This window comes from Oryctolagus cuniculus, chromosome 11, assembly GCF_051225735.1.
Source record: "Oryctolagus cuniculus isolate XC-2025 breed Fujian yellow rabbit chromosome 11, ASM5122573v1, whole genome shotgun sequence".
Lineage (NCBI taxonomy): Eukaryota > Metazoa > Chordata > Mammalia > Lagomorpha > Leporidae > Oryctolagus > Oryctolagus cuniculus.
Genome location: NC_142877.1, coordinates 41,317,929 through 41,334,473, shown reverse-complemented (window position 1 = coordinate 41,334,473; position 16,545 = coordinate 41,317,929). Strand labels below are relative to the sequence as shown.

The following is a 16,545-nucleotide window of genomic DNA, read 5'->3' as shown; positions in this document are numbered from 1 at the left end:
GTGGAGGATTAGCCTAGTGAGCCACGGTGCTGATCTAAAAGTTGATTTTTGAAAAATACTATTTATTTATATGAAAGGTAGAGTTACAGAGAGGCAGAGAGAAGAAACAAAAGAGAGGTCTTCCATTGCTGGTTCACTCCCCAAATGGCTGCAACTGCTAGAGCTGGGCCAATCTGAAGCCAGGAGCAAGGAGCTTCTTCTGGGGCTCCCATGTGAATACGGGGACCCAAGGACTTAGGCCATCTTCCACTGCTTTCCCAGGCCATAGCAGAGAGCTGGAATGAAAGTGGAGCATCTGGGACATGAACCAGCGCCCATGTGGGATGCTGGCACTGTACGCAGTGGCTTTACCCACTACGCCACAGTGCCAGCTGCCTCAAAGTAGATTTTAAAAAATGTTTTTGAACATATAGCTATTATCGTTATAAAATGTTTATTATAAAAAACTATAAGTGGATAAAATAATCACATGTATTTGTAGTCCTTCCACAAAGAAATAATAATTGATTTACGTTTATAATACTTGATTGTATTTTAAAGTACATATTGTATATCAGATATTATAATTTTGTATCATATACATATTTTAGAAAAGCAAAATTGAGGAGCTGACATTGTGGTGCTGCAGTTTAAACAACCACATGAGACACTGGCATCCCATATCCGAGTACCTGTTCAAATTCTGCCTGCCCCACTTCCCATCCAGCTCCCTTCTAATGCATCCTGGGAGGCAGCAGGTGGTGGCCTAAGTACTTAGGCCCCTGACATCCATATAGGAGACCTGGATGGAGTTCCTGGATCCTGGCTTTGATCTGGTCCAGACCTGGCAGTTGTGGCCATTTGGGGAGTGAATCTATGGATGAAAGATAGATTTCTCTCTGTCTCTGTCTCTCTCTTTCACACACACAAACACACACACACACAGCCTTTCAAATAAATAACCAAATCTTTAAAAAAATTGAGATGCTACTGATATATAGTTTTGTATTCTCCGTTTCTCTTAATATTTTGTTGCAAAGTTTTTTGCAGGCCATTGAACATGTCTCTTCATAATTCATTTAATTTTTGCCTAATCATTAAGAACACTAAGAACCATTTTCTTCACGTAAATTGTTGATAGTTGTGTGATTATTCCTTATACTTAATTATATTTTCTCATTATATATGAGAATATAATGTAACACCTTTGTCCACTTTGTGTTGTCAGCTAAATCCACACCCAGGCTTCTTTATTTGATGACAGCTGCTGCTTGATTTAAAGCAGCAAGGAGAGGAAGGAAAGGAGAAATGTCAAGGAGAGAGATAAGGAAAGAGGAATGGGCTGTTGGGTCGGAGACTAGAAAAGAACAGGCTCAGCAGTAGAGGTGGGAGTGTGGGCAGTGTGGACAGGCCAGCAGGAGAGCAGAAGGCATGCCCCAGACCCCCAGCCACCCTCTCTGAGAGGGAGAAGCACACTGGTGAGGCGTTTTAGTGTGCCATGTTTCACGTGCATTGAAACCAAGGACGTACACTTGTGCAGAACAGACCTGTACAGTTCTTCTCTTTAGTGGTTACATTGTCACTGCAGTGGCACTGTGGTGCATGTTAAGTCTTCCTTGTGTCTTCAAACTCCGCTGTTGCTGTCTTCTCTTTTCTCATTGCCCCCAAATATTCACAGCTATTCTTTTCTTTCTTTTTTTTTTTTTTAAAGATTTATTTATTTATTTATTTGAGAGACTGAGAGAGAGAGAGGGAGGGAGATAGAGGGAGACAGAGAGGGAGAAAAATCTTCCATCCACTGGTTCACTCCCCAGAAGACTACCACAGTCAGATTGAACCAGGCTGAAGCCAGCAGCCAGGAGCTTCTTCCAGGTCTCGCATGTGGGTGGCAGGGGCCCAAACATTTGGGCCATCTTCCACTGCTTTCCCCAGTCCATAAACAGGTAGCTGCGTGGGAAGTGGAGCAGCTGGGACAGGAGCCGGTGACCATATGGGTTGCCAGCATCACAGGTGGAGGCTTCACCCACTGCGCCACAATGCTGCCCCACAGCTTTTCCTCTCTTAAACTATCATGTTCTTGCGCTACCAGTGTAGGTCCCATCAAACTTTTTTATCCAGAATTATCTAGCACACACGTTTCCAACAATAGAAGATTACATGCATAAATTGTTGTAGGTCTGAATTGTACAATTACATGTTATTCAACTGTGTTATGCATGCATGGCTGTAAAGGCTGGTACCAGAGTGCAGCAGTAGTGACCTGGGAATTTTACTCACCTGTACCTTCTATATTTGCCAAAGTGAACTAATCTCATCATGACCAGTTAAGGAGTGTCAAAAGTTAATTCTTTTTTTTTTCTTTTAATCTCTATTCCATCTACCATCTATTTGAAAGGGGTGGGGGAGAGAAAGAGAGAGAGATCTTTCATCTGCTGTTTCACTCCTCAAATACCTGCAACAGTGAGATCTGGGCCAAGCCCAAGCTAGGAGCCAGAAACTCCACCCCAGTCTCCCACGTTGGTGGCAGAGACTAAAGACTTCTGCTGCTGCTTCCAGGGTCCATTAGCAGGGAGCTGAATCAGAAGCAGAGCAGCTGGGATCTGAACTGACACTCAGGAAGTGTCTTAACCTGCTGTGCCACAGTGCCAGCCCCCGAAAGTTGTTGATTCTTAAAGCAAAGATAGACCTGCATTGCTTGGCATCTCCTCTCCCAAGTCATCTGTGGCTCCTTGTGACCAGATTTCTGACTCTGAAATTCACCTACTGGCTTCAAAGCAGTATCCACAGCAGTCCTTGGTTAAACACCTACTGTGCTGTGACAACAACCTTCAAGTCATAGTCGGCCCAGGTGGAGAGTTTCTGTACTCAAGAACCCCTGCCTGAAAGAGGGGGAAACAGCCCCCACCCTCTGTTAACAGCAAGGCCTGGTTTTATTTCTCATGACTTCCTGTTATTTAATAGTAGCCAGATGAGGCTCTGAAATTGCCTCCTTTGCATACCTTTAATTTGACTTTATTCTCCTATTTTTCTTCCACTAGATTTGTCCCCTACTCACCATAGTGTGCCTGCCATACTTCAGTCAAGTTTTCTCAATGCTTAATGTTCCTGCATGGGCCTTCTGTTATCTTTGCAGCCATAAATGATGTGGCTTTACCCTATTTCCTGTCAAATATATGCCTTTCTTTCTATGATATATGATCCTTCAACATATTTCCTTTCACTTAGGATTCACTCTCTTAAGAATACTCTGAGGTGCTGTGTCCATTGTCTGTTCTGAGTCCTGCCGTGAACACAGCAGGTGCTGGACAAGCATGTGTCGTCCCCAGACAGTGAGTGGCTGAGTGGAGTGGCATGTGCCTGTGACACAGTCCTCTGGATTGCCCAACAGGGAGGGATTTATTTTGGGATCATGAATTATTTTGAACTTTTAGGAATCCATTTCTAGGATAGAAGGTGCGATGGTTTGGTTGAGGAAGTGAGACTGAAATCCAGAGCTGACATAAGAATGGATGAGGAATCAGAAGAGGTGAGTTTTGCTCCTGGCTGTCTTAAGGAGGAGGAGGTCATCTTGGACATCTCCAGACCCAGAAAACAAGAGGGAGGGGCAGGCTGTTGAGGTGTGTGCTGAGCTGAACGCATGATCTCTCCAGAGTGCCCATCCAGCTCAAGCAACCTGTGGTCTTATGGTGGTTCAGGGGAGTCTCCAGGATTAACATCTGTGGTCCTAGCTGTTTTTATTAGAGCAAGTTACACCACTGTTCCAAGAAATGGGCTAGGGAGATACTTACTGAACATGCTTAGAGTATCAAATTTTATTATTTCTTAAAGCATTCATTGTTTCTTTGGGCACTTTCCATTTTTAATTCAAAAGGCTTAAGATTAGCTCTTTGGAAAGTCTTCACTGAGTACTTTGTAGATCAGGTATTTGAAAGTTCATTGGAAAACCGTTCCCAAAGTGCCTTGGATATTTCTTATAAACTAACTTTTACCTAAAAAGGGTTTAGTTTCTCAACCTCCCAGATTAAATTGCAATGTGAAGCCTGTTTCCCTCCTACACCCACCCTCATCTTGTTACACACACCCTGAAGTGTAGTTGTATGTAAGTCTGCTGTAGGAGAACCTGACAATACTTTGAGAAGAAGGAAGAGGAGCATGAGTGGTGTGGAAACTCCAGTCACCTGTACAAAGAAGTCATTCTTGGCTCTGATGAAACTTGACGTGAGTTGATGCTGGTTGGGAAGACTGCAAGGCCTCTCCATGAAGAATCAGAGACTGGATGAATGGATGGTTCTTCCTCTCCTCAGTTTCCCTGTGCCTGTCCCTGGGGAGCAGCTGCTTTCTGCTTAGCCTTCAAAGAACATCTGCAATGTCAGGGAGAAGATGTGCTAAGACCAGCCCAAACACCAGCGCCCAAAAACCAAACTCCTTGTTTGCTCCTTAACATCCCCCACTCTCCATGGGATTTTCTCACTTTTAAAGTGATTTAGAACTGGTTGAAAGTCCCTGAGGACTGGTAGGGTGGTGAAAGAAGGCAGTCATTTTGGTCTAAACCACTGTGGAACCCTCTGTGGTCAGAACCTAGACTCTTGTGAAAGATGGGTGGTGGGACTGAGGAGTACAAGCAGCCATTTCAGTAGTGGGCCAGGGATCCTTTGAGAAATGGCATACTTATGATCACAAACAGCTGCACCATTTGTAGGGCAATGCATAACCAACATACAGGACCTTTTCTTTCAATATTAAAAGAATTTGAAGTTGACAACAGAACTTCTGTGGATCCCCTCTGAGCTTAGGGCCCTGTGCAGGTACACAGGGTACACACCTAGGAAGTCATCCCTATATTGAGTATAATCTAAAAGTCACTTAGGAAACAGTCTAGGGCTACTCATTGACCAATAATTTTATCTGATTATATATTCACCGAGATGATAGAGTAGAAAACCCATGCAGGGGGCTTTCCCAGTAAGAGTGCCTCAGCTTTTTTTCTGTTGCCAGGTGAGATCTCCATTCTGGTTATATGCTCTATCACCTTTCCTGTCCACCCCCTACTCCATCCGCCAGCCCAACAGCTGGCTGGACTTGGGTAGCCATCTCCTTACTTTTAAAAGGGAAATGACATTAGAAGTACAAAACTAATCACCATTAACACTACATAGGATGCAAATATTTATTCTTCCAGTTCATTCCAGCTTTCATTTCGCCTTCCTTCCTGCCTTTCCTCCTATTAGTCTTATTTTCATTTAATTATACAAACTGAGATATTTTTGTTCCCTCACTTTTTCATTGACAGTGACGAAAGAAATATAAAAATTACGGAAGTCTATGGACTGGTATTATGGCTCAGTGGGTTAAGCCTTTGCTTGCAAGTCCAGCATCCTGTGTCAGAGTGCCAGTTCAAGTCCCTCTGCTGCACTTTTTATACAGCTCCCTGCTAGCACACCTGGGAAAACCAGGAATGATGTCCCAAGTTCCTGGGTCTCTGCATACCTGTGGGACGCCCAGATGGAGCTGCAGGCTCCTGATTTCAGCCTGGCCCAGACCTGGCTGTAGGGGACATTTAGGGAGTAAACCAGTTGTGTCTCTCTGTCCCTGTCCCTCTCTGTCACTCTGCTTCTCAAATAAGTAAGTAAGTCTTTAAAAAAGATAGAAGCCTATTAATTTTTTAAAAATGGCAGAGTCTATTAATGCAAAAGAAAAGATGATTTCTGATAAAAATAGATTATATGCTGTACTTCTTTGTTGGACCTAACACAGTGTGTATACTTCCAAATGTCATGTTAAAATGCTAAAAACAGCTGCAAAAAGTACATCTTTTTGTTGTTTTCCTCATAATTATAACACTTAGAAAATTAGCATTTGTAGACCACAATAATTCCAGTAAAGTAAGATGGTAAATTACACTTATTTTAGTGAAACTACATTCAAATATAATTATAGCTAATATTCTTTTCTTGATACTGCTATATTCACATTTATATTTTATAATCTATTGAGGCTTGCCATCTGACATAATTATCATTGATTATGAGAAGAGGTACATTTTAAAGTATAATTAGTAGATATATAATAATTAACAGTCATTATACAGTATCAGCAATAGCTCATTTCACCACATATTTAAAATATAGTCCCTAACTTTGGAATTATGACTCCTTCTCATACTGCTTGTGACTTTGTCTTAAGACTGAGCATCTTTATGGTTGGCTTGTTTTTAAATTGCCTATATTATATTTGAGGAAATGGGAATAATTATTTACCAAAGACTCACTGCTTTTGGTAGCAACCAAACTTTCTTCCTATTTAGAAACAGGGCACAGGGACTGGTGTTGTGGTGTACCAGGTAAAGCCACTACCTGTGACACCAGAATCCCTTATGGGTACCGGTTCAAGTCCTGGCTGCTCCACTTCCAATCCAGCTCCCTGCTAATGACCTGGGAAAAGCAGCAGAGGATGGCCCAAGTGCTTTGACCCCTGGTACCCATGTGGGAGACCTGGATGAAGCTTCTGGCTCCTGGCTTCAGCCTGGCTCAACCCTGGCCATTGTGCAGCCATCTGGGGAGTGAATCAGCAGATGGAAGAGATCTCTCTCTCTCTCTCTTTCTGTGTGTGTGTGTGTGTGTGTATCCCTCCCTCTCTCTCTCTGTAACTTGAATTTCAAATAAATAACTAAATCTTAAGAAGAAGAAACAGATCACAGAAACAGTGACACCTCCCCATTAAGAGTTAAAATGAGGACCTCTCTGTTTTCTTGCTTCTCTTGTATCGATTGATGCTTTTTCCACGGAGAGGCCAGAGCTGCGACCACAAGTGTCTGGGGTTGGCAGCTGCGATCCATCTGGGTTCAGATTCTCTCTCTTATTCCAGCTTGATCAAGCATCCTAAAATAAAAACTCCTGAGGAGAAGCCCATGATTTCCTCACCCAGACGCTCTTAGTCCCTCCCCGAGGCTGCTCCCAGACCACTATGTACCAGTGGGACACGCTGTCATCTGCTCACTTGTAGCATCTGCCTTTCCTACTCTGCCTCTTACTGTTGTCATCTCCTCCCCTTCCAGATGTTTCCTCCTGAGTCTTTCTCCATCTTTCTAAGACCAGCTGTCATCTTGAGTGAGTCTGTGTGGATAATTCATCCTGCGATCCAGTTATTTAAGCAGTACTCACTTCTTCAGCCTAGAGATGTCTTTGACCTCTTACTTTCTCCTGTAACCCTGTCTTGTCCTCAGAGACTTCCCTGTCCAGTCAAGCCCTCATCCCAATCCTTGAGGCTTCCCTTTCCTAAATCCTTAGATGGCCTTTTTGTTCTTCCACGTGCCAGAGTCCCAACTCCCTAACCTTTGAACTCTCTTCCTGCCTCGAGCTCTGGCCATGCATCTGAGCTCAGTGCTCTGTGAGCAAACCACATCGACAGAGATCAGTGCCTCCTGCAGCTTCAGTGATGGCCTGCCAGCCCTTTCTGCTCATTTTCTTGGTCAGTTTTTCTGCCTATTGGCCATTCTACATTATTACAAATACCATACCTGCCCCTTACACCACTGAGCACGTCAGTATTTCTCCCTACTCTTAGCAGGGCTGTTGTTTCTGATCTCACAGAGAATACACAAATCCTAAGGGAACAGCAGCCTCAAATCCCACATCTGCCTCCATCCATACTTTTCTCCTTGCTTCCTATCCCAGCGGCAGGGCTCCCTTTTCTCAGAGTAGCTTGCCCTGCTTGTGCTGTGGATCCTACAGAGTTAATAGGTAATATCTACAGGCTAGCACTGTGGTGCAGTGGGTAAAGCCACTGCCTGGGATGCCGCATCCCATATCAGCACCACTTCGAGTCCTGACTGCTCCACTTCCAATCCAGCTCCCTGCTAATGCACCTGGGAAAACAGCAGAAGATGGCCCAAGTGCTTGGGTCCCTGCCACCCATAGGGAGACCCAGAAGAAACTCCTAACTCCTGGCTTTTGATCGGCCCAGCTCCAGCTCCTGCAGCCATCTGGGAATTAAACCAGCAGATGGAAGATTCTCTCTCTCTCTCTCTCCCTCTCCCTCTCCCTCTACCTCTCCCTCTCTTTTCCTCCCCCCCCCCCGCTCCCTCTCTCTCTGTAACTCTGACTTTCAAATGAATAAATAAATCTTTAAAAAAAAACTATGAAAATATAGGTAATATCCATCAACTGCTAAGTTCTGCCTGTGTGCTCTCTTGGATCCCCTTCCCTAGTGAGGACCAGGATTCTTTTCAAGTCTGTTTGTAGATGAGGAAACTGAAGCTTAGGAAGAGATTCTCTCCTGGTCCCATAGCAGCCAGGATTTTTTTACTCATTCCAGTGCTATGCTCTTAGCCTTAGTTCTGTCCTTTTTCTCCTGCATGCTTGGGGACCTCTGTCCATCTGCTATTCCTTGCATATCTCCAGGTTTTTCTACCTCATTTCATCTCTCTCTTTTCTGCTTTGTTTATAGCAGGATTAAAAACGCAGAAGTCTCTTTGATCTGTTAAAATGAAGCTAAAACTACCACTTCCTCTTCGCAACTAAAATTGCCAAGAATGCTTTCCTCCAATTTATTCTCAGTCTTCACATACGCATCCCCCACCTTACTCCTCAACCTACTGCAATTGACCCCAAGCCAGTAAAGGACATCTCAAGGTCAGTAGGTGCCCTTTGGGCCCTATTTTATTTGATGGTCCTGAGTCATTTCATACAACTAATCCCATCCTCTTTCTCAAAACACTCTTCCCTCTGCTACCTTCTGTTTACCCTTTCCTGATTTCTAGAACTGCCTACCCTAGGCTCACTTAAGGGCCCATCCTCCTCTGTCAGTCATTGCAATGTGTGTGGTGTTCAGACTTTGCCCTAATCTCCTTTATTCTTCTTCTGCATATGTCCTGAATATCCCTACCCATTCTTGTAGCTTCAGTGTCTACCTAAATGCTCATGAATCCCAAGTCTTCTCTCCTGGTCCTTCGTAAGCATTTGAGAACCAAATACTGTGTGTGTCCCCCTGGGTGCCGAGCGTCTCAGTTTGGATGGCCATCTGGAAACTCTGGCTTTCCATGTGTAAGAATGAGCTCACTTTCTTGCAAGCTAGCAATGGAAGACACTCGAATTGTGCCCCTGAGTCAAGCCCAGTTCTGCCATTTGCTTAGTGAGGTGGGCATTTCTCTTGTGTGAAAAGGGGGAGACTGAGGACACCTACCTCAGGGTCATCTTGGGAATTCATGAAATGCAAGGTACTCGGAGTACTGCTGGGTGTGGGATGAATCTTTTGTGGTTATCAACCACTACCCTGGCCTTTAGCACCTTGTCCACCAGCACTGCTTCCTCCTTACCTCGGTGGATGTGCCAATGTGCGCCGATGTGTGCCATAGCAGCTGTCTTGCATGCATTATCAACCTTTGATATTGGGTCCATTTTTCCCTTCAGCATCTAAGAAAATGGGGCATCCAGGTTTAAATAACTGGTCCAGGGCCTGACAGCCACTAGAATTTGTATTCTGACCTGCTGACCTTGAAGCTGAACTTCTTGGCAGTTACATTGAGTCTTCCTGGTCAGAAACCTGAGGCTCCGCTTTGACTCTTCCTTCCTTGTCACAACCCCTACCAGAGTTCATCCGGGTGACAAATTATGTCAGCTCCCGAATGTCAGGGGGAGATCTTCATTTCTCCATCCTTGCTGTCTTAGGGCCTATGTCCATCATCTCTTACTTAAGTCACTGAGACAGCTTCCTTGTTTGTCTCCTGGCTTCCCAACACCAGCAGTGCTCCTCGTCCATGCAGCCTTGACACAGCACGAGGTGTCTATGCTCTCAGGCAACTCAGTTCCAACACGTACTTCTGACTCTGTCATTACAATCTTAGATAACATCCAAAGCCCTGCATCATCTGACATCTGTGGTCCTCTTGTGCCTCAGTTCTCGCAGCTTCCCCCACAGCAAGCCAAGATCTGACTTGATTGAACTTTCCTTGAGTTTCTGTATCATGTGGGAGAAAGAATGGCCCAGGCAGTGCTTGGAAAGAATGGCCTAGGTAGCTTTCCTTGATCGTCCTATGTTCTACCAAACTCTGGGAGCAGTAGCCACTTCTGACAGTGTCTTCCAGATCTCTTCCAGATCAGAAACCCTGTGGGGCAGAAGTCACTCTGTACTAACAACAACAGAAAAGCGGGTGCTCAGTTAAAATATCGTACTACGTATTTTATATATTAACATTCAGCTTTTATAACCTTGAGATCATGCAGCTTGTTAACAACTGCGTTGGTTGATAGCACAGGCTTTAAATTTGGATTCCAGCCTGCCGTCTGCAACTGACGTACTCTGAGGTTTGGTTTTCTGCTTGGTAAAGCAGATGATAATTGCCCACCTCCTGAAGTTTGTAGGACAGAGTGAGAGTAGTGTCTGCTGAAGGTCAAGCAGAGAACCTGTGCACTGTAAACATTCCTCAGATGATAGGTTTTAATCCAAGCACTCAACTCTCCTTGTGGCTTTCGGCTTCAGATGTGTGACCTTGGCAGAGCAGTGCCTACTGATGCACTTGTGGAGCTGCTATTCCCAAGGAAATAAAAATTGAGAAGAAAGATAATCCCATTAGGGAAATCATCTGGCTTTAGAAGTAATCATTCTTTTGATTGTAAATATCTCTGGGAAGACTAACCTATACTGAAATGTGACTGTAATGACTAGGAAGTCTTCCCAAAGTTCTCTTTATTGTTACATAAAAGAGCATGACTGGGGGCCAGCGCTGTGGCATAGCAGGCAAAGCCACCACCTGCAGCACCAACATCCCATATGGGTGCTGCTTTGACCCTCGGCTGCTCCACTTCTAATCTAGCTCCCTGCAAATGTGTCTGGGAAAGCAGTGGAAGGTGACCCAAGTGCATGGGCCCCTGCACTCACATGTGAGACCTGGAAGAAGCTCCTGGCTCCTGGCTTTGGATTGGCTCCAGTCGTTGGGGCCATTTGGGTAGTGAGCCAGTGGATGAAGATCCCCTCCCTCTCTCTAACTCTGCCTTTCAAATAAATAAATAAATCTTTTAAAATTTTTTTAAAAAGAGAATAATTATATATCAATTTTAATGAAGCCCTGTTTCTACTTAATGACATATGGGTTTGGCTCAGTGACTGGCAAAAGCTTCTCATATGTATGGAGGTGGTTCAAAAGGTTCATGGACAAACAGAATTAAAAGATAAGTTTATTTTGATGTAAATCAACTTTGAAGCCTATGCATACACCTTTTTTCATAATACACATTTCTCCTAACTTTTTTGAAGATCTCTCAGAAGTGTGTGACTGATTTCTCATGGATGGCAATGCTTTAAATAAGCTGGATATTATTTTCATTTGAAAGTAGGATAAATATAGCCCTATATAACAAGTTTCAAAGAAACATTTAATACTCTTTTAGATGTCCCACATCTGAGTATTACTCAGAAAATGAGTTAATAGAGGGTGTTTTGGAAGCAGGCTGTTGTGGGTTCAAATCCTGGTTCTACACACATATTACTGCTATGACCTTAGATAGGTTGTTTAACATACCCTGGCTCTGACTCCTTCATCTGTAAAATAGATTTGCTGCACAATTTGCTACAATCAGAGTTTGCTGGGAGAACACAGGGCGGTAGCATATGTAACTCAGCACAGCACCTGTCAGGTAGTCGATCTTCTGTTTCCTTGCTAAGTCCTCAGACATCATATTCTCAACAGTAGTCCAACTTACATGGCAGAGTGATCTGCTTGAGATATTAGATCTGCGTCTGCACTTTATCCAAGGAAAACCACTTATGGCTTTTTTTCCCATATAATTCAGCTTTTAAGCTGTATCTTCCATCTTCCACAACAGGAAAATGTATTGGGTTAAGTGGATTTTCTTTAATAGGGATAGAGAAGCTTTGCAATAATTAATGTTTGAGAAAAAAGTCAACTTGCATCACCAATGTTTTAGTGAATTGTTTTTAGAATTTCCCTCTATTTTGCTACCACTGTGGTGAATCTGTTCATGATCTCATAACCCCAGTAGCTCCCATAACTCATGCCTACTAATTATAGGGAAGAGCTCAATGAAACACGCAGTGCATGGCTATGGTCGTAAAAATCTGACTTTCTCTTCACAATCACGGTTGGCGCTCAGTTGCCTTCATTACTGTGATTGTCATGAGAAGTGCAAAACACAGTTGAGCTAACTTTTTGGATTATTGGCTTTATGAAAAAATTACTATAAATTATTATTCATAAACAGGTATTTCAATTTGGGCATGGCTATTAGCTTTTAAATAACTTGTTGGTTTTCTCTTGATGTTTCCCCCTGTTAAATGCTTTTCTTAATTGTTGTCTGTGCTTTGTCTCTCTCTTTCTCTCTCTCCCTCCCTCCCTCCCTGCCTGCAGTCTTTTCCCTATAAAAGGACCCATCTGTCTAAGGTAGAGATCCTCCATTTTTATATACTCATCAGTGACTAAGCTACATGAAGTAGACATGTTTATCATTTAGAATTCTCATTTAATTCTGCTTTATCAATACACTGAAGTTTTGTTTGTTTTTTTTTCTTCAAGTAAACTTTGTTTTTTTCAATGTGAGTTCAAGTACCCAAATTTATATTTAATTTCTAATCATAGTCATAGAGCAAAAAATATACTTTGAACCTGCTAATCCATGGTATTAACAGCAATGCATGAAGAACTGGGGCTCTTTGTAATGTGTGACTGTCTATATACAGAGAATGAGAGAAAAAATCTGTTTCCAAAAAATGACCCATTTTCATCTGATTTTATTAGACTTGAATTTGAGAGGCAACAACGTGAGGAGCTTGAGAAATTGGAAAGTAAAAGGTAAGGCACTTGGGCTTGAGTTTCAGCGTTCCTGTCTGTGGATTTCTGTGTCTGTGTTGGACCCTTTCACCTGTCTCTGGTTTAATACCTACATCTTGCTCAGGGTCTTCAATTTACATCTCTAATGACTGTGTGTTATGTTTTTGTTTTTTAAATCTGGCTAGTTTTGCTTCATGTTTACAGTTTTTTTTAAGGTTCATCTAAAAATATTTGTGAGAAAAAGGAAAGAATCAATGGGAAAATTACTGCATTGATTAAAATCAATGTATCAGATATTTATTCATTTAAATGTAACTCAGAAGTTAATATCATCTCTTTACAATATCCCTTTAGTTTTCTTAAAAATATTTATTTTATTTATTTGAAAGAGTGAGAGAGAGATGTAGAGACAGAGAGAGAGGGCTTCCATCTGCTGGTTCACTCCCCAGATGGCCGCAACGGCTGGAACTGTGCTGATCCGGAGCCAGGAGCTTCTTCCGGGTCTCCCACACGGGTGCAGGGGCCCAAGGACTTGGGCCATTTTTTACTGCTTTCCCAGGCCATAGCAGAGAGCTGGATCGGAAGAAGAGTAGCTGGGACTAGAACCGGTGCCCATATGGGATGCTGGTGCTTCAGGCCAGGGCTTAAACCCGCTGCACCACAACACCAGCCCCAATATCCCTTTAGTTTTAAAAAACCAAAAGGGTAAGTGAAAGAAGGGAAGGATAAAGAGCTAAGAGAAAGGCAGGTATTTAGCCCAGCAGTTAAGGCACCCACATCCCACAGTGAAGTGTCTGGGTTTGAGTACTGGTTCTACTTCTGACCCCACCTCCCTGCTGATGCAGACCCTGAGCACCTGCAATGGTGGCTCAGGTGAGTCGGTTCCTGCCACTAATGTGGGAGCCTTGGATGAGTTCCTGGCTCATCCAAGTGTTTCAGCCCTTAGGTTGGGGCCATGTGAGCATTTGAGCAATGACCCAGTGGGTAGGAATATGCTTTCTCCCTCTGCTCTCCACCACTTTGTGCCTCTCAAATATATAGACTTCTCCCTTCCTTATACCTCCCTCCTTTTGTCACACCATTTTTATGTTGTTTGACTGTTGGTATTTCAGCTGTTTCACTGATTTTTTGAATAGTTATTTATGTTATCCAAAATAATTATTTTATTAAATTGTGTTTTCTTCTTCTCCATCTTTCCTGTCCTGTTTAAAACAACCAAAGAAATGGAGCAAGGATAGGCATTGGAGTAAGGACATAGAAAATCTGCAGACAAGATTCCAGTCATTGTCTCGAATGAATTAGTTTAGTTTTCAGTGTCATACAAGATGGATGTTTGGTAGGTCAGGAAGTGGAGGACATGTGTCCATATTCTTACGCGGCTCTGCTTTCCAAGGCCATCTCTACCGCAGCACTTTGATTGAGGACCTGATGAGAATCATTTGTTCTCTAAGAGAAAACATAACCTGGAACCTCTAGATTCGTGCCTTTGAGGAAGTATCCTCAAGTGGAGAGCCTAGTTATCGGTGTGATCCATTAATAAACTAATATTTTGGACCATCTGGTGATCACCGTTTGACCTAAACTAGTGATTAAATGCTAAATAGCATGTAGTTATTTGAGCCGGAACAATGAATTGTCAATTATCTTGACTTTGATATTCGACCCCAGTGAGTTGAAGACAGCAGAAGCATTTTCCTTTAATGTCATCATGTAACTGAACTTCTGTTGAGTTTTAGTCATCGGGCTGAATAAAATTATTCACACTGAAATTTAAATTGGCCATGGTTCTCTCTCTTTGAGCTCAGGGGCCTTTTTTAATTATATCATGCATAACACATGATTATAGACGCCACACAGAGATGATATCAGGCTGGCTCAGAAGACCAGGCTGATGATGTGTTGGACAGGAGAGAATTAAAAATGTTAACCAGCATGCTGCCAAAAACATCAAAGGACAGCAGTTCCTCCTCTTTTATCTGAGGGATGGGTTTTGGCTCCACATTGCCTACGCATTTGCGGAATGTTTCAGTTAGGGAAATGTGAGCGCGACATCTGAACATAGTGGTAAGATAACGGTTGGCCCATCTTTGCCTCACAGGAAACTCATACAAGAAATGGAAGAGAAGCAGAAATCGGACAAGGCCGAGCTGGAGCGGATGCAGCAGGAGGTGGAGACCCAGCGCAAGGAGACAGAAATCGTGCAGCGTCAGATTCGCAAGCAGGAGGAGAGCCTCAAGCGCCGCAGCTTCCACATCGAGAACAAGCTGAAGGACTTGCTTGCCGAGAAGGAAAAGTTTGAGGAGGAGAGGCTCAGGGAGCAGCAGGAGATCGAGCTGCAGAAGAAGAAGCAGGAGGAAGAGAGCTTTCTTCGCGTCAGGGAGGAGCTGCAGCGGCTCCGCGCGCTCAACAACAGCGACAAGGCTGAGAAGCTTCAGATATTTCAAGAGCTGGACCAGCTGCAGAGGGCCAAAGATGAGCAGTGTGCCAAGCTGGCACTGGAAAAGAGGAGGCTGGAGGAGCAGGAAAGGGAGCAGACCTTGCTCGTGGCCCACCTCGAAGAGCAGCTGCGAGAGAAGCAGGAGATGACCCAGCTGCTGCGGTGGGGGGAGGTGCAGCGGGTGGAGGAGGAGAGGAGAGACCTGGAAGGCATCCGGGAGGCCCTGCTGCGTGTGAGGGAGGCCCGGGCCGGAGGGGAGGTCGACAGCGAGGAGTTGGAGAGGGCCCAGCTGCAGTTCTTAGACTTCAAGCGAAGGCAGCTCGTCAGGCTGGCGAACTTGGAGAAAGACCTGGTTCAGCAGAAAGACCTCCTGGAAAAAGAAGTTGAACAGGAACAGGAAACCCTGGGGCATTTCAGACGTGAAAACGATGAAGAAGCCAGGTTGTTGGCTAAAAGCGACGAGAGTGTCTCCAATGTCGCCCATGCGACCCAAGATGCAGAGAAAATGAAGCCAGTGGAGAGCAATCTGCAATATAAAGAACGCCAGCTCCAGTACCTCCTGCAAAATCACCTGCCAACGCTGCTGGATGAAAAGCAGAGAGTGTTCGAGATCCTCGACAGAGGCGCGCTCGGCCTGGACAACACTCTTTATCAAGTCGAAAAAGAGATGGAAGAAAAAGAAGAGCAGCTCGCTCAGTACCAAGCTAGCGCAAGCCAGCTGCAGAGGCTGCAAGCCACCTTTGAGTTCACGGCCAATGTCGCACGTCAGGAGGAGAAAGTGAGGAGAAAGGAGAAGGAGATTCTTGAGTCCCGGGAGAAGCAGCAGAGAGAGGCGCTGGAGCAGGCCGTGGCCCAGCTAGAGAGGAGGCACTCAGCCCTGCAGAGGCGCTCCACGCTGGGCGTGGACATCCAAGAGCAGAGGCAGAAACTGGCCGCTCTGCACGGCAGCACTGAGCAGTCAGGGCTCCATAGCAGCCTGCAGGCCGAGCACGAGGCCCTGGAGAAGGACCGGGAGAGGTGAGAAGGGGCTGCGGAAAGCGTGGCACACAGTAGGTGCAAAGCATCACTCAACCTCCTACCTCCTGGTTTTGTTTCGCTCTGCCTTTGTCTTTTTAAGTGATTCTTTTAGATTTTATAGTTTCTAATACATAGGCAAATGATTTTTTTTAACCAAACCCAAGAAAAGTATCTTTAAATGTTCTTTTACTTCTCCTTTAGATCCTTGTTTTGGAATCACTGGCTTAGAGTTGGAGAAAACATAAATGAAAAAGAAACCATTGTCCATCACCCTACTACCTGTGGAATGGGTGTGTTTTAATATTTCCTTCTGAAAATGGAAAAGGCTGAG

The 16,545-nt window shown here is 44.2% G+C and overlaps 1 protein-coding gene across 7 annotated transcripts in view; it reads left to right on the top strand.

Moving 5' to 3' along the window:
• The window catches only part of KIF16B (kinesin family member 16B), a 314,749-nt gene that overhangs the window by 191,262 nt on the left and 106,942 nt on the right, over positions 1–16,545 (top strand). For 5 of the 7 annotated variants that reach the window (XM_070052109.2, XM_008256360.5, XM_089307343.1 and 2 more), the window contains exons 18-20: positions 12,341–12,373; positions 12,728–12,781; positions 14,859–16,214. In XM_070052109.2, coding sequence (XP_069908210.2) covers positions 12,341–12,373; positions 12,728–12,781; positions 14,859–16,214 — 1,443 coding nt within the window. The remainder of the gene's footprint in view (positions 1–12,340; positions 12,374–12,727; positions 12,782–14,858; positions 16,215–16,545) is intronic. The other 2 variants (XM_008256361.5, XM_008256359.5) reach the window with 1 other exon arrangement.